This window comes from Blennius ocellaris (assembly GCF_963422515.1).
Source record: "Blennius ocellaris genome assembly, chromosome: 5".
Lineage (NCBI taxonomy): Eukaryota > Metazoa > Chordata > Actinopteri > Blenniiformes > Blenniidae > Blennius > Blennius ocellaris.
The window spans coordinates 14,087,771-14,107,671 of NC_137654.1; the positions used below are offsets into that span (position 1 = coordinate 14,087,771).

General features: G+C 40.4%; 3 protein-coding genes across 3 annotated transcripts; 2 read left to right on the plus strand and 1 right to left on the minus strand.

The window, feature by feature from the left end:
* Positions 1-1,590: 1,590 nt before the first annotated feature.
* Positions 1,591-4,910, minus strand: slc25a45 (solute carrier family 25 member 45). The gene is made up of 6 exons (XM_080497123.1): positions 4,759-4,910; positions 4,622-4,665; positions 4,465-4,536; positions 3,979-4,155; positions 3,206-3,440; positions 1,591-2,551 (listed from the first exon to the last, which is right to left on the minus strand). Exons 1-6 carry the CDS (start codon positions 4,793-4,795, stop codon positions 2,271-2,273), a joined length of 846 nt encoding a protein of 281 aa, XP_080353249.1. The 5' UTR covers positions 4,796-4,910; the 3' UTR covers positions 1,591-2,270.
* Positions 4,911-7,847: 2,937 nt separating this feature from the next.
* Positions 7,848-11,080, plus strand: mad2l2 (mitotic arrest deficient 2 like 2). The gene is made up of 8 exons (XM_080496699.1): positions 7,848-8,151; positions 8,363-8,481; positions 8,570-8,641; positions 8,716-8,816; positions 8,922-9,016; positions 9,953-10,026; positions 10,193-10,285; positions 10,406-11,080. Exons 1-8 carry the CDS (start codon positions 8,112-8,114, stop codon positions 10,442-10,444), a joined length of 633 nt encoding a protein of 210 aa, XP_080352825.1. The 5' UTR covers positions 7,848-8,111; the 3' UTR covers positions 10,445-11,080.
* Positions 11,081-13,903: 2,823 nt separating this feature from the next.
* On the plus strand, positions 13,904-17,043 carry tmem82 (transmembrane protein 82; the record flags this gene model as incomplete). The annotated part of the gene is made up of 6 exons (XM_080496860.1): positions 13,904-13,997; positions 14,440-14,509; positions 14,643-14,826; positions 15,018-15,432; positions 15,582-15,769; positions 16,963-17,043. 6 exons carry the CDS (start codon positions 13,904-13,906, stop codon positions 17,041-17,043), a joined length of 1,032 nt encoding a protein of 343 aa, XP_080352986.1.
* Between the last annotated feature and the right edge of the window lie 2,858 nt (positions 17,044-19,901).

Here is a 19,901-nt window from a genome sequence, read left to right on the forward strand (position 1 = left end):
TTTTCTTTACAGCATTTTTTCCCCCATACATGTTAAATGACATTTTGTAAACCTGAATATGTAATAAGATTAAATATGTCCATTAACTATTGGAAAGGCTATTTGAAGTGCTTGGTCATAGAGAGAAAATGGGCTCCCAGTGCAGTGTGAAGCCACAAGGACGTTTCTCAGTATTTTCTCTTCACACTGGAGTCGATATAATATGAACAATCTAAGTTTGCAGATTCTTTTAAGTATACAGCCAAAAAGGTTGAAAGTCTGTAAGACTACGAATTATCTTCACTGTTTAAATCCTGCGTTCCATTTCCATGACGTCCCCTTTTAAAGCAAAAAAGGTTATAACTGCACCCTCATAGGTAGATACTTCAAGCATTTAATCTATCTATTGTAGAATGTGGTCAATTAGACATAATTAGATTATAATATGTTGACATAAAACCTTTTTGTTCCCGTTTTTTGAGAGAAATTTCTTCTATTAGATTGGGAATGAGCAAAATGTCTTCAGATTTACACGAGAGGAAACGTTTTAGTTGTAGGTATTTGAAGAAATGTTTTGTAAGGAATTTGGAATTTCTGGCAGAATTCACCAAATATAAGCAGCAATCCATCTATATTTAAACCTTTAATTGTTTGACGACCCTTTACCTTCCATAATTTAAATCCTCCATCCTGTTTGCCAGGTGTGAAGTCTTTGTCATTACACAAGAGAGTGAATCTGGATGATGATAACGGGTCTCCGATGTGTTTATGTGCATTGTGCCATGCAGGAATACTGTTTTTAAAAAGGGATTCTTAGTATGCTTTTTAAGAGCTTTGCTGAATAAATATCACTACTCATTTGGACTAGAATGTTGTTCAATCGTCACCCAAGTTTGGGGGTGAGTTTGTGCAAAAATAATGTGAGGTTGATGTTAATTGGGCAGCTGGGAGTTGAAGTTGAAGTTAAAGACTGTTTTGTTCAAATCTGGAGTAATGTTGATGCCCAAATACTGCAATCCATTCATCTCTGAATGACAGGACTTATTATCTGTTGCACTGTTTTTAACACTGTTATTCTTTAAAAAAAAAAAAAAATGTTTTTAATATTTAAAAATGTATTGTGCTTTCTTATTTTTTTTTCCATCGCTTGTGCCAACTGTTTGTTAATATAAAGCACTTTTAATAGCATTGTTGCTGAAATTCTTCTAGAAGCCTCTGATAAGCAGCAATCAGACAATAAATTGATGTGATATTTTCTGTTTGTTGTGCCACAGCCTGCAGGGTGTATTTTTTGGGGGGGTTTCTTTATATCTAACCAGCAGCAGAATATGTTTGTTGTGGTTGGCTGGCTTTTCTCTTTACTTCTACTTTGGAACCCTATTTTCCTCTCATGTTTTTATAAACTTTTCAAATTTTAAATAAGTGTAGCTTACAACAGATCAGTATTAAAGATCTTGATCTAAAACCAAATGAATATGAAGTAATGAGATCATGTTTAAATGACGGCAATAAACGGCAAAGACCAAATGATTTTCCTTCTATTCCTATTTTTATTTATATGTGACATTCATGTAATACAAGTCCAGCTGGTGGCTTTACTATACAAAAACTAGTTAAAAAATATTTTCTGTCTATTTAACATTCACGTTTGTATTTCAAGTCGAAAACATTTTTGCAACAAACCTGAGCAGTTCTGCTCAGATCCGTTCATTCGAAGCCTTTAAAGTAACAGTTCAGCTGTATGAAGCCTCGGAATGTCTTCAGGAGTTCGTTTTAAAGTTTGTTTAAGTTTGCGGTGCAATAGAGCTGTTATTCACAATAGCATGTTTATTAAAAAAAATAATAATCTGTGTTTGGTCAGTTGATCAGAATGAAATAAATTCATGATGTTAAAAAAAACTTGGGAGGCTTATTTAGTTAGAACTTTTATTCCACAGCTGATCTGATCTGAGTTTTTGAGTATCAATTATTCTCCAACAGTTACAACTTGCTGCCTCGGAGCAAAACTATTCCGTGGTTTGAAACCCTTGTTTGAATTGCCTGGAGGTGTGAGTGTGTGTGTGGCTGATAGTGTGTTAAGACCTGTGTCCTGTTGAGTGTATGACCTGCCTGTAGGTAATGGACACACCTTTGATTGGTGGATAACCTCTTATTACTTTTGACTTTAGATTTTCAAATCAACTGAGAACACCAATCAGATCCAGACTTTACATTCTAAACACAACTAAAGTAACTGCCCTGCACTCCGGTTACCTGTGTGTGTGAGACAGAAGCGCCACAAACTAACATTTTCATCTTGCCGGCGGACAGAAGATATTCATGAGACTCTCGTAGCTGAGGAAAGTGACGGCGTTGACGGGGAACGCCCTCAGAGAGTTCAGCAGGAGGCCTTTGAAGAAGACCCTCGCTCCCTCTTCCTTCAGGCTCACTCTCATGCAGTGCAGGACCCCGCTGTACACGCGGCCCCCGGCCCCGGACATCTGGAGGCGAGCTTTCACCACGTCCATGGGCGTGGCGAAGGACCAGGTAACCACACCTGCGACGCCGCCAGCCATCAAAATGGCAAAGGTACCTTGGACGGAGAGGAGGGGCCGGTTATTGTGAATCTTTAAATTCTTCTTCATTCTTCAAACACATTGATACGGTGAGGAGAGGATGGAACCATCAACTTTAGGATATAAGACCAGCAGCAAAATCTCAAGTACAAGCAGGAGAAAATACAGTAGAAAGTCATTCAATTATCAGTTGAAACAGAAAGAAAATATCTACTTTTAACCATTTAAAATCTCCTAACAATTGTCTGATTACTGAGTTGAACTGCCACTGAGGAACATAGGAACATTTCACTTCTCTAACCCTCTGCCACCGTACTGGACATACACACATAGATTATCTAATTTTTAAAAAATCAGGATTGGAAAACATCTCATTTAGATAAATAGAAGTTATACAACAGGTTCAAAATGGACAAACGTCTGATAATAGGATCTAGATTAGAGATTTCTAAAATGTCTGGTGATATGGTAGTACTGTACTACATTGTAATTATGACTTCAAAACGTGTTTCCATGAGTTCCATCAGTGTGAAGTTTGCATGTTCTTTCCCCTCACAGCCCCAAGACAAGCGTACAAAAGCGAATGTGTGACTTTGAAGTGTCCGTAGTCTCTCTCTCTTTCTGTGTTTGTTTCATAGAAGACGAATAAGATGGATGAACACATTTCTGACCTGGCTGTTTGCCGCTCTTTGTCAGGGCTTTACGCGTGACCTCATAAGGCAGGAAGTAGAGTCCGTAGCAGGGTACGTCTCTCAAAGCGAGGGCCAGCCCTCCTCTGTACAGGCCCCGGAGCCCCTCCTCCTTCAGGATGACAGTGACACAGTGTATGGGCCCACGATAGCGGTCAGCAGTGGTTTGACCCTGCAGACGAACCTTCACCAGGTCAATGGGGGCACAAATGACCACCTGGGGAGCGTATTGAGTGCAAGTGTCAGCCCATATCGTCATAGAACTTTCACATGATGATTTTTTTTTCCAGCAAAGCAAACTTATCCTATTCATGAGTTTGAGCTTCTCCCATTTGCATGGGCTGAATTGGCTAAATGGCTTTCTGAGTGTTATTTAGTTATTAAAGGTGTAGTATATAGCTTAGATATTTCTTTGTCGATTTGAAACTTTCAAAGAAGAGCTAATCAAAGAAAACAACAGCGGATGATTCCGTTCCTCTGGTTTATATGTATTACCCAGCGTCGTCCCCGACCTCAGTCCCACGAGAAAAAGAAGAAAATATTAACTGACAGTCGAGGGAAGAACAAGCAGAGAAGAGTGGACTGAAGACAAACGGAGGACGACAGCTCATTTCTACACAGGTAAAGCTTACAAGAAATATGAAAACAACGAGTTGTCATTTCCGCTCCAGGCTCCGCAGGTTGAACTCTGCACACACAACATGATGTGAGGCTGACATCCACAGCGATGGGAGCTGCTTGGAGACACACCGTACCTGCACAAGGCCAGAGAAGCAGCCGGCGGTGAAGATGTGTCCAGCAGAGGCCGAGCGGTCACTGCGTTGGGTCTGAGAGAGGTATTCTAAGGCATTGCTGTAAGATCCAAAGACCACTGAGTTGCTGAGGCCGGTGGTCAGCACGGGGAAAGCCATTCCCTTGAAGAATCCACGGAGCTGTAAAAAGGAAGAGATTCCCTGATAAGGACTGAGCACTGACGCTGAACAGTCGACAGCAGAAACAGGTGGCCGGCTGTGGTTCCATGTTTCCATGCTGAGCAGTCTGCGAGCCACTTTCCAAAAACAGCCACATTACTGGACTTGATGAACCTGAATATTTTGAGTTAAATTCTGTGTTTGATGGATGTTCAAGACCACATATGACCTGGTATACATGCTCTGTTTCAGTTTGGCCCTCTGAGTATGAATGTTACGGCCTTCACCATCGACCAAAGTGTGAAATATGTCTCAGTATGTCACACCTACCCCTTCATTAGAGTATGTTTTGGTCACACAGTGGAATATTCCTTTATACACAGACTGGGCTTGGAGACGCACCTTAGAATGAAGCACACAGAGTCAGATGAAGCCACATTAAATCATTCAGTCATAGTTTCCATATGTTTTCAGTGTCTCATACAACCTTCACAGTGTCTAATGGATGTCCAATTGCAAGTCCCACTGCACCTACAATAATATACTTGGAAATGTCAGTTCTCCACATCTGTACAGAGAGGCTGCCACACAATGATAATGATAATGTTTGTTGTTGTTATTAACCTGAAATGCTCCCTGCAACGAATTCCAAAAAAGGCATGTTTCTGTCACAATTACAGAATCTGCAACGAGATCGAGGAACTGTGACATGATGGAGACTGAAAACTGCAAGACAGTTAATGACTGCATGATGACAGAAGAAACTCTGAAGCGCGTCCAATAGTGTAATTACTCGCTTATAAACATTAGCAAACCCCGTGATGAGGTTACAAGCGCATGTTGAGACGGGATGTATGTATTGTAGGACTTACCTGGACTGGGGATCAGGGCATTGTGGTCGTTTATGCTGGTTATAAAGCTTATCTCGGTGCTCACTGCTCTCAGCGGTGATCTTTGAGTCGTGGGGTGAAGCTGCAGCTCAGAGCAAGACACGTCCTGTGCGGCTCTGCCACAATAAACACCGGAGAGGAAGGTGGATCGCTGCTCCTCCGATCGACCTCCACGTCATGTAAAACCCAAAGTCACAGCAACACCTCAGATCCACTGCGACCGTCCGAGGGACGTTTACATCACGTGACAGATAGAAATACAACCTAATGTATATAATATCCCGGGATTAATATCATAATCCCAGGAATACCGGAATTTATTTATTTATTTATTTATTTATTTGTTTGTTTGTTTGTTTATTTATACATACATACATACATACATACATACATACATACATACATACATACATACATACATACATACATACATACATACATACATACATACATACATACATACATACATACATACATACGGCACAATGCTGAGTACGTGGGAATGGCATTTACATCGTGTTTCTTTAAAGAAATCAAATTTTATTATTAATAGTATTCATTCATTCATTCAGTACTGTAAGATTGCCTTCCCATTTTTCTTTTTTGGTAAATTACTGAAAGGGGGGGGGGGTTATTTATTATTTCAAATGTATTTTTAAATTTGATCAAATGTATCATTTTCAATTGAATATATTTTCAAAGTCAATGAACAAATTCAAATTCTATCTATCTATCTATCTATCTATCTATCTATCTATCTATCTATCTATCTATCTCTCTCTCTCTATCTATCTATCTGTCTATCTATCTGATTATGGTAAGGGGGATTATAATAACATGAGGTTTCTTTAAATATGTTTAGAAATAATGTATACTTCGTCATTTTATTGATTGCATTTATTTCTCTATTTATTTGTTTATTTAGCTTCACATTTATTTGATCTATTTTACATTCAACCAACTGATCAAACTCATACTCTGTAAAGACTTTTCCCCCCCCAGTTGTGTCGTTTTATTCTGAAGGTAAGATTACGTCATTTCCTATATGGCATTCTAATTTAGTTTGTTTTACAGCAAAAAATATTTTGTTCAGATCCGAGAAGAAAAAAAGTCCCTTATATTTTCAACAGGTCAGATACGCCCCCTGAAGCAGAAGGAATTACAATCTCCCAACATTTCTGTTGAACAGTCCATGAGAACGTTTTGGTTGGCCTGGCTTGGCTTGGCTTGGCTTGGCTTGGCTTGGCTTGGCTATTTAAAGCTGCAGTAATTTTCTGTTTCACTGAGTTTCATGAGTGCTCACTGAGTGCACCATACAAACACAATAGAACTGGATAAAAGAGAAAAGTCTTCAAAAGGTTCCAACGGCTGTGTTAGATATACATAAAACTTGACTGCATTGATTTCCAAAACTCGTCAATCCAAATTTTCTTCTCAATAGAAGTTAAACATCATGTCAGATGTTGAAACTGAGGCATTTCACCATTTCAGGAAAATGTTTGTCATAATGAGACATTATGTCTGTCAGGGCAAACAAAAGCTTGGAATCTGTTTGAGGAGCAGATGACAGTCAATTACGTTAATTGTTAACAAGCTCCAGCTCTAGATTGAGAGATCAGGACTGCCTGTTCCAAATAAAACATTGACACATTGAATTGAATGATTGTTAGACCATCCTGCTCCATGTTTTTAATTTTTAAACCAAGATTAAGTTTAAACTGAAAGGATGCTGTTTTGACCCTGTGGAGGTAATCCAGTATGGCTCACATATTATAGATGGCAACACTTAGAAAAAAAAACGGGACACCTTCCTCTTCACTTCATGCGATTGAGAATATATTCACTTGTTTATTGTGAATAGATCTGACAAGGATAATATTCTGCATAAGAGGCCGTTTTCAATATGTATACAGATTTAATACATATTTAATACAGGTTTTCAGAAAACACTTTTGATCAGCATGATCACAATCAACTTTATTGGCCTGTAATGTTTACATCGACATCGATGATCTTTTACGCAGTCCTGATTGTCTGCTGGTCTGTGTCGGTGATGGATGAAAACATGAGCAGGTCTCAAGATCAGCTCCTCATGATCACTGCATTTCAGTAAGGTGGAGCCTGTCATATCACAAGATTCTACTTTGTAACATGAACATTGTTGGAACAAACTTTGTGAACACCTGAGGACTGCTGACACACTCTTTTCTTTCACACCAGGCCTTACAATACTCAGGCTTTCCATCAAACAATATATTTCACTTATATTATTATATTGTCATTTTATGGCTTTATAAAGCCTTGTGTCAAAGTGGTGCCTTCCAAATGAATTTGCCTTTGCATTAAGTAGGGATAGCAGCTCTCAATTTTTTTTTCATGATTCAGTTTGTCCTTTCTGAATTGACATTTCTTTTATGTCTGTGAGCCAGTCTTTTTTGGGTACTTTTTTATGTTTGTGTCTAATCAAAAACCACAGAATCATTTCACATGCAAGAACCAAGTGAAACAAAGATAATGCATTCATCCAGTTATTGACAAAAACAACAACAAATGAATGGTTTGTAATCAAGTTTATTGAGAGACGCTTTCGTTTTTTTGTTTTCTTTCATGGTATTTTTAATATATTAAAGTGACTTAAAAAAAACCCAACCGAAAACAAAACATAACACGAAGACAACAGGCTGTGCCTCTCTGTTGCAGACTGACTCATACAAACAAAAATGAAACAAGATTAAAAAAAACAAACAAACAAAGTAAAATATACGTCATCGCTGGTGGACGCGGCTTGTAAACAACGCATGACGTCACCGCCGCGCGCCGCGAAGTCGTTTGGCAACGAGGGCGGTAAAAGCTGTTTGGATTAGTATAAAAGCGATTATGAATAAATATGTATTCTTAAATGAATATGTCAATTAAATCAATTATGTCTGAAACTGATGCCAACATGTATCACTATCTCCGTTTTATATAATTTCCTAAACATCTTCGAAAGAACCCGCCGTTCTCGTTCTGCTTCCGTGAGCCTGCTGGAAGAATATAAAGCCCTTTTTTCCCTTTTTTTTTTTTTTGTTTGATCGTGAAGCAAATATGACAACTCTGACCAGGCAAGACATCAATTTCGGACAAGGTAAGCCAACACTGGGCATGTAAATGTTTCAACACTCGTGAGGCATGATTAAGTCAAATCACCTCAAACATGCCATCACATGTCTTCCTCCTACAACTGAGCACGAAGTTTTAATCTGCGATATCTGTCCTTAACGTGAACGATTTGAATACAAAAAGCATACGAACACATCTGATCTTTTAGAGCGTCATCTCATTGCTGTTTTCCTCAGTCGTTGCTGATATCCTCTGCGAGTTCCTGGAGGTTGCCATTCATCTCATCTTGTATGTCCGTGAAGTTTATCCCTCGGGGATATTTCAGAAGAGAAAGAAGTACAACGTCCCAGTGCAGGTACACACCAACCGGGTGATTTATTACGTTGATAATATATTGCATACGCGTGTCCCTAAAACATCCGTTTTCCGTGCCTCATTTCTAGATGTCGTGTCACCCAGAGCTTAATCAGTACATCCAAGATACACTGCATTGTGTGAAACCGCTCATCGAGAAGGTGAGCTTCCTTTCTCCTCGAGCTGTGTGGTGAATTCTACAACTCCGTGCTGAAGTCCTTTATCTTCCTGCCAGAATGAAGCGGAGAAGGTGGTCGTGGTCATCATGGACAAAGAGCATCATCCAGTGGAGAGATTTGTGTTTGAGATTTCTCAGCCTCCACTGCTCTCAATCAGGTCCGACTGTCGTTTATCATACTGACGACACAATCGGCTGCGTTTCCATTAAAACGTTGTGGACATTTAATCGCAGCTGCTGACTGTTGTTTTTCGCTGTTTCAGCTCAGATACGTTACTGTCACACGTGGAGCAGCTGCTGAGGGCGTTCATCTTGAAGATCAGTGTGTGTGACGCCGTTTTAAATAATAACCCACCAGGTAACTTTACTGCTGATTACCTGAAGACAAAGTATTCAAAACAGTGTCTTGATTTGTGAAGAAGTGGAGAGAGTGCTGAAGAGTTATAGTGAAGAACCGCTGCTGTCACATTTTAAATATATACATCAAAAAAAAGTATTGGGTCAGCAAAAAAAGTAGTGCTGACTTATGGATATTGGTAGTTTGAGTCAATGTGCTTGTTTAATATACTCACATTTAAAGTACATTTCTCAGACAGTATCTTAAAACAACCTATCCATGATAAATGAAGCAGAAGTTTTATCTGTTAAATTATTTTTTTTGGGGGGGTCTCACAAATGCAGACCATATTTTGAATAAGGATCCAAATTGTATGCATATTCAATAGCAACTCGTGATTTTTTTTTTAAATGCCAAGTTCATTGCATGTTTTTTTTTTCTTTGGGGGGATTACTAAAAAAAAACACAGTACCTCAAAATATTACTTAATTACAGTAATCTGAGTTTTTGTAGTTCATAGTTTGCCCCGTTTTTATACACCTGAATGTAATCCAAGGTACAGTATGCACAACATTTTAACTGACCAGTTGTCCTTGTCTGGTTTAGATTCAGAGACTTCTTAAAGGGTCGACATGTAGACTTGCTCGACATGTCAGGAAGAAGGTTTCTTTAAAACTGTCAATGGCAACATCTGTGAAGACTCTCAATCATCCGGGTCATATTTAATTGTATCATGAAGGAAACTGGACTTTTTCAAAGGTGTTTCTCCTCCCATCCAAAAAAAACCTCACCAACTATGAACCAATTAAGGCTCAAAAATCTGGTTGTAAATTAAGAACTGAGGGAAAAGTCTTATGAACCAGCATGCAGGTAATTTAGTCAGCTCACAGATGAGAAGAAAACAAGGACCTGAATGGCAAGAAGCTTGATGTATTTGTTCTGTTTTCTTGGTCACAGGCTGCTCTTTTTCAGTGCTGGTACACACCAGAGATGCTGCGACACGCAACATGGAGAAGGTTCAAGTCATCAAGGTGAGATTTTTCAGGAAGGGCAGACTCGTGACTTTTTTTTTTTTCTAACAAGATTAGAATTGAAAGACCTCAACTTTAATCAAAGCAGCGGGCCACTTCCACAAGCTCTACTGACGTGTAAAAGCTTGACGATCAACAGTGTGACGGTGAGAGTTTCCCTCCTCAGGACTTTCCGTGGATCGTTGCAGACGAGCAGGAGGTTCACATGCAGGAGCCTAAACTCATCCCTCTGAAGACCATGACGTCCGACATTGTAAAAGTGAGGAGAAAAATCCCATTTTTTTTCCCCGCCAAAGAGTTTAGCTTGACATGTGTGCCAAATTCTGTGTCTTACCGATGCTCGCCAGTTCTTAATCTCAGATATATTCCCATCTGACAGATGCAGCTGTATGTGGAAGAGAGAGCCCAGAAAACCTAGATCCTTCAAATCACTGACGCTGCTGATCTGCCTGAGCTCATCTGACACGAGCTGAGCTGAAGGAGTGAGACGTCCATCCATCCACTCGTACATCTTCACTACCGCTTTATTCAAATTATGGTAGAGTTTCAATCATTTCCCTCCAGGCGGTGTTGATGGTTGCACTGATTTGTGTTCCATTTAAAAGCACGAATGTAGTTTTGTTTTTATCGACATGCATTGTGTTGTAAATTCAGATTTCTCGTGATTATCACAGTATAGCTTTATCTCTATGACAATGATATTACAGAACAGATATTTAGAAGAGGAGCAGTATACCAATATGAGTTTTATCATCCAAGCCTACTTAAAGTAAACATATATGACTGTCTATTCCTGTATTAACCTCATTTTTGTTGTCACTCTATCCACCCTACACGTTGTCTTACTGTGTTGTCCTGCTGAGGCGCTGCAGCTGCTCGCGTGGTGCCTGCAATAATCAGACATCACTGCAGTGTAAACAGTTTACTTTGAGTTCATGTGCAATAATAAAAGTCTCAGTGTGGTAATATGTCCTTCTGTTACATGATGGATGCAAACTTGTGATGCTCCACTTGTTTTACCGCTCAAAGTAATGTGATTTATTTGTGAAACCCAGTGAAACTAATAAAACTTCCTTTTAAAACACATCAGCTGAGTAAGTCTTGATCTTTATGATTGCAGCTTTACAACAGCAATGAACCAATGTGACATTCAGTCCAGTCAATAAAGGCCTCAAGGTGAGTGACATTCATAACTGGTGCAGGCTTTTAAATTCATACTTTACACTTGGTAAGTCCATGACAATCACAATGAATTTACAAATAAAGCTACTTAAAGCTCTGAAACTTTAAACATTAATGTAATGCCTTTCCTCTTTCAATCACACATGCTTTAGGAACAGCAGTCTAGAAGATTCACATTTCAACAGGTGAAGAAGAAGTAGGAAAACCTGATCTTAAGACACTTGTTTTATTTCCCTGTAATGAAAATGATGGTGACAACAATGATAGACATGTAGCCACAGTTACGCATAACAAAAGTTGAATTCCTGAGGCTAAAACTAAAGCAGAAGATGTAACACAGACTTGTTCCTCCACTTTTCCATAATTCTTCAGGTATGTACACTGGAGTATTTATTTCCACCCACGTATTGATCCTAACTCGTTTTAAATGTCCAGATTGCTGCTGCACCACCAGTTGTTGCAGAGTCATCTTTAACAAATCCATTCGTAATATAAATATTGAAATGGTAGTTTCCCTGATGAATATAAGTCCACGCTCCTCCTCTATGTGCACCGGTGGATGTAGTACCCTGTCAAGTATCCTATGATGTAAATGGACACCAGCGCAGCCAGAGCTCCTGATGCCTTCCCTGCGACGCCACTGCTGCTGACACACTCTCCGCTGCTGAGCCTGCGATGGTGACAGAGAGCGAAGGTTAAATAATCCCAGCCGGCAGTCGCACGCGGTTTTCGTTCCGTCTGCGTCTCCCTTCTCTCTCACCTCAGCATAGCAGCCCCCACATTGCGGGTGCCCCCATTAAAACGCTCATACTGTGCGCTGGTGGCAATGCTGGGCTCCATGTGGAGACGATCAGCTGGATTCAGGTCTCTTGTCGTTCTCTCTGTTGATCTTTATCCTGGACGCATGACCTCTGTACTGCATCTCAGTGCATCAGCAGCAGGTTTCTCTGAAAGAATACCAAAAAAAAAAATACAATTGGTATGAGGTGTTGTATTTCTGCATTTGAAAATTAGTTCTGACACAAATTTATCATGGTAATCAAGAATCCATATTAGCCCGTAGACACCTTGCGACAATGGATTGCTTGATTATAATTCAACTCAGGCCCCCGCTTGTCAAATAAAAGTTGTTCTCACCTGTTTGAACCTGAATCAGTCATTGATCTGCTTTTAAAAGCAACTCTCCTCTTTGTGCCTGCTTGGTATGAGACCTTGGCCTGAGTCCAAATGTTCACCAAGCTCAGCACGTCATAAAACCATTGCTCTTAATCAAGCTGTTGTGTTTCACATGTCTTGACGTGTTAGAAAGCTGTGATTAGTTAAGTCCCCATTTTGTGTGACAGTGGAGCACATGTATGTGTTGATTTAGTTAAATACAGAGCCTCATTGTTGTTGAGCTGTTTTCACCCCTTTGACTACAGTGGAGTGTAGAAATCAGTCTCCTCTCTGGTCAGTCTCAGTTGTTCACTTATGTTCCTGTGAATGTAAACAAAGGTATAAACTCACTATCATCTTCCTTCTATATTGAAAAAAAAAAAGTCCTAAGAGGAGGACTGCAGTCACTCTGCAGTTGTTCTGTCTGAGGTGAGATGAATATTAATGTAGTGCACTGCTGCCACCCTAAGACTCTGCATGACTGCTGCAACGGTCGGGTTTATTTCCCTGACACGTCGCAGCTTCCCTGTAAAATGAAATGATATTTATTCTGGCGTGTACATGTACTGCCAACTTGTCCAGGCTATATCCTGGGTTCAATAGTCAGCTGGTTCAAGACCTCTGTGACCCTGATTGGGAGAAGTCTCCCGAATGGTCGAGTGAAGCAGGTAGAAATCACTGAATTTAAAAATTCTATTTATTATTATTTATTTTTTTTTAAATCAAATGGAGGTAGATGGCCATCAAGTCAGAATTTGGTTCTGCAGAAACGTATGTAATTGTGATCGATTTAGCTTATTTCTTGTTTTTTGTTTTGCCATTATTAATTTACTTGGAATAACATTAGTTACTCCAAAGACTAAAACAATTGGCAAAATGTCTTTTTTTTTTGTATCTCACATTGAGAACATTGGGGAGGTTAAAGAAATCCACCCATAACTGTGTGGGAGAAATGGCTCATCAGTTTGGGGGAAGTAATACAGTTTATTTTAGTGACTCAAATGCTGCTCAGCCGAATGTCTGAGCAGATGTCAGATTGTAATGTAACCCAATCGATGTTGCACTGCGCATGTTGCTTGTATATCCCGAGGTCTTGTATATTTGCAAAACACTTTTTTTTTTTCTCCTTAAAAAAATTCCTGGGTGAGAATGACTTCACGTTGTAACCTGCACATAAGTTCAAAGTGCAACTATTGTCTGCCAATGCTTTAAGGAGAGTGAAGTCGTTCCCATGTTGCACTAACCCTCCATTATCTTTTTTTTTTTAATTACTCAGCCGGCTGAGGGCCTCTGCTCCACCAACACTCAGATGACCTTTGGTACGGGACACGGAACAGACTTCTGGGAAAAGCTCAAAGTGGAGGTGACAGAAACTAGTCGAGGAGCGGAGTCTGCACGCTACTATAATCCAATCTGACAGAACCAGAATCCGAGTCCCGAGTGTACGATGGCTTAATTTAGCTCCGGTGTTATTTTTTTCATGGGAAAACCTGTGATATTTAAACCGTTTTTTTAATCTCTTCAGTCAAAAGTCAAAGGTATGCTCTCTTTTATCACGTCATTTCTTCCAACTTCCTACCTCCTACCAGGATGGCTGATTCCAGATATAAATCCAGTCGATAGCTTACTACAAGGTGAGCGCTTCACTCATTCATTTCTGACATCGCTACATGAATATAGGCTTCTTGAACTGTGTCAATCTGAGGTGTCCACCGTGTGGGGCTGACCACAGGGTTTCACCAGTGGGTGTATCGGCTGGAAAAAAGCTCAGGGTCTTTTAAATTTTGACATAATACCATGACAAAGAGAATCAAAGGGTTATTTTTTTTAATTTCACTCAAAGACCCATTTCAAAAACTAAATTCATTGTACGTGCGAAGGCAGACAAGTTTAAACTCAATGGCTTTTATTGCCCATAGACCCCAACAGATGTTAATAATCTACCGTGGGAAAACAACGAGGCGTCCAAGATTTGCGCGTGTGCTTCAGGGGATGCTCATCTTACTGCATTTTAGGAAACCCTGGCTGAAGTGTGTTATTGTCAATGATATGATCTTACTGTTATGTGACCTGCAGGAGTGGTCGGTGCATGTGGGATCTCCGTGCTATGCTGCCTGTTAAGAGTGCACTTATTCTTAGAGGAGAGGTGAGCAAACTGCTGATTGTTTCACGACAGAAACCAGATTCTATTGTTGTTGTATGTTCGTATGCATCTCACAAAACCATACATATTCCAGCAGTGCTTCTACTTACTCGTGCTTTGCTTTCGCTTTCCCCAGTAATAAAAATGATAAAGGTGAGGGGACAACGAGTCAGCAACTGAGGAGCAAAACTGGACTTGTTGGCCTGTTTCACTTTTTAGTTGTGGCTGGGATACTGGCTGTGGTGGGCTCCCGTGTGGCCTCTCTGGTGGTACTTGAATTTAGTCTTCGATCCATCTCCGGACTCCTTACAGCTGGACCGGTGAGAAGTTAATACAGTGATCAAGAAAACATGTCTGATGCTTTGCTGTGTAATTTGACAACCATGCTTGCAGGGCAGTTATCTCAATTCCACCATGCCACTGATGCCTTTTGACATCTATTACAACAAACAGCCCATCGTCTACTTTGATGCATCTGTCAGCTCTGTCCATGTGCTTCTCCATCCCCCAGGACTCCAGGAAATTTCTACAGCAGCTGTTCATTCAGAGCCAGTTTTCTCTGGGGTGCGCCCTGATCTGCAGCTTGAGCTTCCTCCACGAGGGGGCGTCGCAGCGCTGGCTGTGTCTGCTGCTGGCAGCTGCACTCAGCTGGTTCCTGGAGAGGCAGGCTTCAGGACTGCTGCACCATGTCACGGCCCTGTACAGACTCCACAGCTCACAGCGCTACTGCGGCATCTGCATCTGCCTCCTGACAACAGGCAGCCGCCTGCTGCCCCTGCTGTGCAGGGCCATGATCATCACCTTCTCTGTGGCCGCCCTGGCTGCTGTGTCCATCATCAACCGCCACTTTCTCTCTGCAGCAGAGGCCCTCAGGTTTTGGACACCACTGACTATCTGCTACACACTTTTAGTGGTGTACATGCAGGGTGAGATGCACCATCTCGTTTTTTTTTTTTTTTTTTTACAGCGTGGTGATCTCGAACAGCAGGATCATTCTGGTGCTTTCCTCTTGTATTGACAGAAATCACAACGCCCTCATTTTAGTAATAAATTCTCCCCTGTCTTGTTTCTGCAGAAGAGCAACACCGCATGCCCAGCGGCCAGGCTGTTCTTAACTCTGTGGTGGTACGTCTCGGGGGTTTGATGGTGCTGATGCTGACTGTCGGCCGCTGGGCTGACGTGCTCCACATCCTAATGTGTTTCCTGGGTGAGGCCAGCTGTCTCATCCCCACTAAGGACCTGCTGGATGCGGCATCCTCGCAGGTCAGCAAGTCTCCCTGGAAGCAGCACACAGGGCCAAAAGCACTTTCTCTCCACTGAGAGCTGCAAACTGGGGCAGAATACCAATGTGTTCATTAGACTGCGTCCCCTGATGAGACCCACTTCTCAAATTTGTATCCCAGGTGGAGAAGGTTTAAGGCCCCCCCAAGACAGATTCAGGTCGAAGTAATCTCTGATTTAGTGTGTGGAGCCTACTTTGTGACTGTCTGTGAGGTAGCCTGGTTGAATCGTTTTGATATGTTTGTTTCAATAAAGATTAGTTCAGCTGATGCAAGGCAAACAAAAAAAGGAGCATTTTATGTTACAGTGGTTTCTGTGTGACACATTTATATTTATAGTTAGATTTACACATGTATATGTTCAGCATCTCCACTTTATTCAAGCTTGGAGTTACAGAAGTATTTTGTGTGTACTTTTCAGGCAAGTAGGTTTTTAAAACATGACATGTTTCGATGGTGTGCTTCCACCTTCGTCAGAAACATCTCTTTAAAAACACTACCTGCCTAAAAAGATGAAAGCAAAATAGTTTTGTACAAAGTAATGATATTATTATCTTAATTGAACTCTGTGTTAAAGAGTACTGGGAAGCTCAGTCACTAAGCTATAACAGAGAGAGAGATGTACTATCTAAAGACACCAGTCAACCAAAGAGGCATGCCTTTAAATCAGAATGGAAAGTGAAGTATCTGGAGAAAACATGTAAACTCCACAGTGAAGGGTAGAGCCTAGACTCTAACCTGCGTGTTCTCACTCACGGTGTGACAACCGAACCACCATTTTTGTGATAAGAACATGTTTTACTATTAATATCTTAGATGCTATAGGCTTCCTGCCTCATAGTGAGAGTGTTTTGGGTTTGAGTCTTGTTGAGCCTTTCTGTATGGAAATTACATTATTAGTTTTTCCTGTGTGGTTTTCCTCCACATACTCTGGTTTCCTCCCACAGTTCTAAAAACAACAAATCAATGACTCTAAATCGTTCATAGATGTGACTGCCTGTCTATCTGTGTTTTCTACCTCCTTGTATTGTTAACTGGGCTGTTGTCCATCACCCTGAACTGCACAAAGCATATAAAAGATGCATGGAATGCAATTACTGTCACCAAACTCTTATCTTCTACCCCAACAGATTATACAGCTGTTTTCATCTGTCATCTTTTGTTGTGTGCATATAGGTTGAAGAGGATTATACAGACTACAGAAAGAGGGAGCGTCAACAAAGACCACAAGCACACAGGAGGGAGCATCTTAGATAAATTGCCTCTTAATTGGAACCCATTTTATCTTGAACATGCTTTATTGTTGCTTTTATACTGAATATGAATATTTTTTTCATTAAATATTTCACATTGGTTTCACGTTGCTTTTTAAGTTCATTTAGCCACAGATATTTTCCTGCACAGAAGACTTTACTCTTCTGTTTTTAGCATATATATGTATAAAATAATATTCGTTTCCAGTATCGCTTTGTTAAAATGACCTAATCTTGCAGTTCTTGTCACAGTGGGGTCTGTGACCTCTGCAGTGGTGGCCCCTTTGTCCCATCACATACAGGAACAATGAGGTTCTTTTCTTTTTTTTTTGCTCAGGGCATTATAACCTATGGGGGGGGGGGGGGGGGGGGGGGGGGTATATTTAAAGCCTTTGTGGAGGACTGAGCCTACTCAATATGAAAATCTCCCCTAATATAAAGTCTTACATTACAATCTCTTTCTGCACTGTCAAGTAATAGATGTTTTGCACGATAATGGTGATTCTGAAAGATAAAGTGAAGATCGGTGAAGATACCTCATGAATATAAAAATAAAGCCACAGTAGACTGCATGCATCATTTCATTCAGCATTTCTCATTGACCTCTTGCAGCTGGTCAAAGGAGCCAAAGGGCCACGTCTACCCCCAAGGCTGTATAATGCCTTTTCTATAGCCTATGTGCATCAAAATATCTCATTATAGGGGCTGGTGTCACATGCCCAAGTTGTTATTCCTTTCTATTTTGTGCCTGTAATAGACAAAGACCAACAAAAATGTGATAACTGTACTCATAAAGGTATACAATATATTAAGTGGTGGTCATTTTTTTTCTTTTAATACACAATTATAATGCAAATCAGAACCTTTAGCTGACTGTGGAAGACAAAAGCTTCAGTCACACTGCTGGAAGCATCTCCTAACAGAAAACACCACAGCTGCAGGAGTTAAAACTGGAAAATCGTCGTGTACATTAAGATAATAAGCATCGTTTTGCTCGTGTTTAAGGTTGTCAGGGGGTAAAAGAAAAGGCAAAATGGCTGACGACGACTGTTAATGCTGCAAAGTCACACAAAATGGCGTTAGACAAAGAAAAGGCGAGATTACGTTTTATACTGGTTATACGTCGTTTACTCGTGTACTCGACAGCAAAACATCATTTCAACTCGCTTTAAAACACTCGATAGGACTGTATTTTGTATTTTTCCTCGTCTTTGTTTAGTATCTCATGGACGTCGCCCAGCTTTGAAACCAGGCTTCTTTGTTATGTGTCGGTTCACCCACAGCGAATTAAATCCACATTTTGACGCCGCTGTTTTGCCCCAGTGGATGTTTCTTTATTGAAAACTGTGGACAAACGGAAACATATTCCAGTAGAGGGTTTTTTTGTGGTTTAATCAGTGTCCCGTCATTCCGTGTCAAAAAATGAACAGGGTGTACATGAGCCTGACGGTCCCAAGTGTTTCCAAGAAAATCCAGAAGAATTTAGTTTTGGTGTCTAGTCGATCCACCAAAATAGGAAATTGTACTCCCACAGGTTTATTAGACTTATTGATGGAGTAAAGTTCCACACCAGGACGGATTCAGGCAGTAAGAATAGGGAGGACGTTCGGTGAAAATGCCCATTGAAGTGGCTCCGCTCGGCTCGTCGCCCCCTCTCTTCACAGTTCCAGATTGTTCTCTCGTCGGCGACGATTGGCTCGTTCTGCGCACGCGCGGCTCGGCCCCCGCGGGTCCCCTGTTACCGCAACTCCGCGCACGCGCACTTTCACCTCCAGCGTGCACGCTTATTATAGTAACAAAAGCACAATGATGTCGTACTGTATTACAGAGCCGCGCTCCTCCAAACCAGACAAAACCGATCACTACAGAGCTCCTCTCCTTCAAACATTCCCCTCCAAACCCTCAAACACAAACATACACTCACAAGCAGAGTCAAATGTCCCAAGTGAAAATATCAGTTCATGCAAAATTTGTTAAAATTCCAGTTAAAGCTGGATGCCTTCACTGGATTAATAAATGTGTTATCTGTGCTGGTTTTCTTTTATTATTTTCCTCCCACTGTTGCTTATCACTGCCATTCTTTTGGACTTTTGGACTTGGACTATTGTTTCATGTTATTCATTAGCTCGTAGCAGAGCTCAGATCAGGTCAAAGTTCCTGACTTAATAGCTCTTTCTACATTTTATAGCCTACAGTACAACAATGGATGAATGCTTTATTTATACCACAAGTACAAAGCAGAGTCAGACATTTTAATAAACCTCTCTGTGACTTCTATTTCTCAAGCAAAAACCTTCTCCTTCAATTTAACCCTTTAAAGGACACACACCACGTTAGGTGTGAAGTGAAGATTTTAAGCCTATGTGGTTGAAGGATATTTTGCTACATAAATATTTCAAAGCCACTATAAAGAATCATTAATACATACCGGCCATACATTCAAATACCTTGCAAGGTGGCTGAAACATAAAAATCACATAGATTTCTAGTTCAGGTTTAATAAAAGATGTACAATAGCTTTAGTCCTTAACATTTCCTATACATTACAGAGTGCTGCTGAACAACACATTGTGTTATTTACAATGCTCATATTCCATCAATTTGTTTGTCATAATTTCAAAATAAATACTGTTGCTTCAATGATAGAAAAAGCTAAATGAAAGGTAATTTTGGAAAATGTATGATGAATAAATACATTTTTGGCTGCTCTAATACATCTAACAATATTGACAGATGCTAAATATACATCATAGGATATTGCTGTACCAAGGCTATTCACATTGTCAGGTCATTAGCTTTCAGAATCATTTTCAATTGTCCTTCAGCTTCCCAAAGGACAACTGGCTGCTTGGACTTCTGCTT

Coding starts and splice junctions, on each gene's coding strand:
- slc25a45 (XM_080497123.1), bottom strand. CDS start 4,795: ATGCCTTTTTTGGAATTCGTTGCAGGGAGCATTTCAG. Junction 3,441..3,978: donor GCTTCTCTGGCCTTGTGCAG/GTACGGTGTGTC, acceptor TACGCTCCCCAG/GTGGTCATTTGTGCCCCCAT. Junction 2,552..3,205: donor AAAGAGCGGCAAACAGCCAG/GTCAGAAATGTG, acceptor TCTCCGTCCAAG/GTACCTTTGCCATTTTGATG.
- mad2l2 (XM_080496699.1), top strand. CDS start 8,112: ATGACAACTCTGACCAGGCAAGACATCAATTTCGGACAAG. Junction 9,017..9,952: donor TTTAAATAATAACCCACCAG/GTAACTTTACTG, acceptor TCTTGGTCACAG/GCTGCTCTTTTTCAGTGCTG. Junction 10,027..10,192: donor AGAAGGTTCAAGTCATCAAG/GTGAGATTTTTC, acceptor TTCCCTCCTCAG/GACTTTCCGTGGATCGTTGC.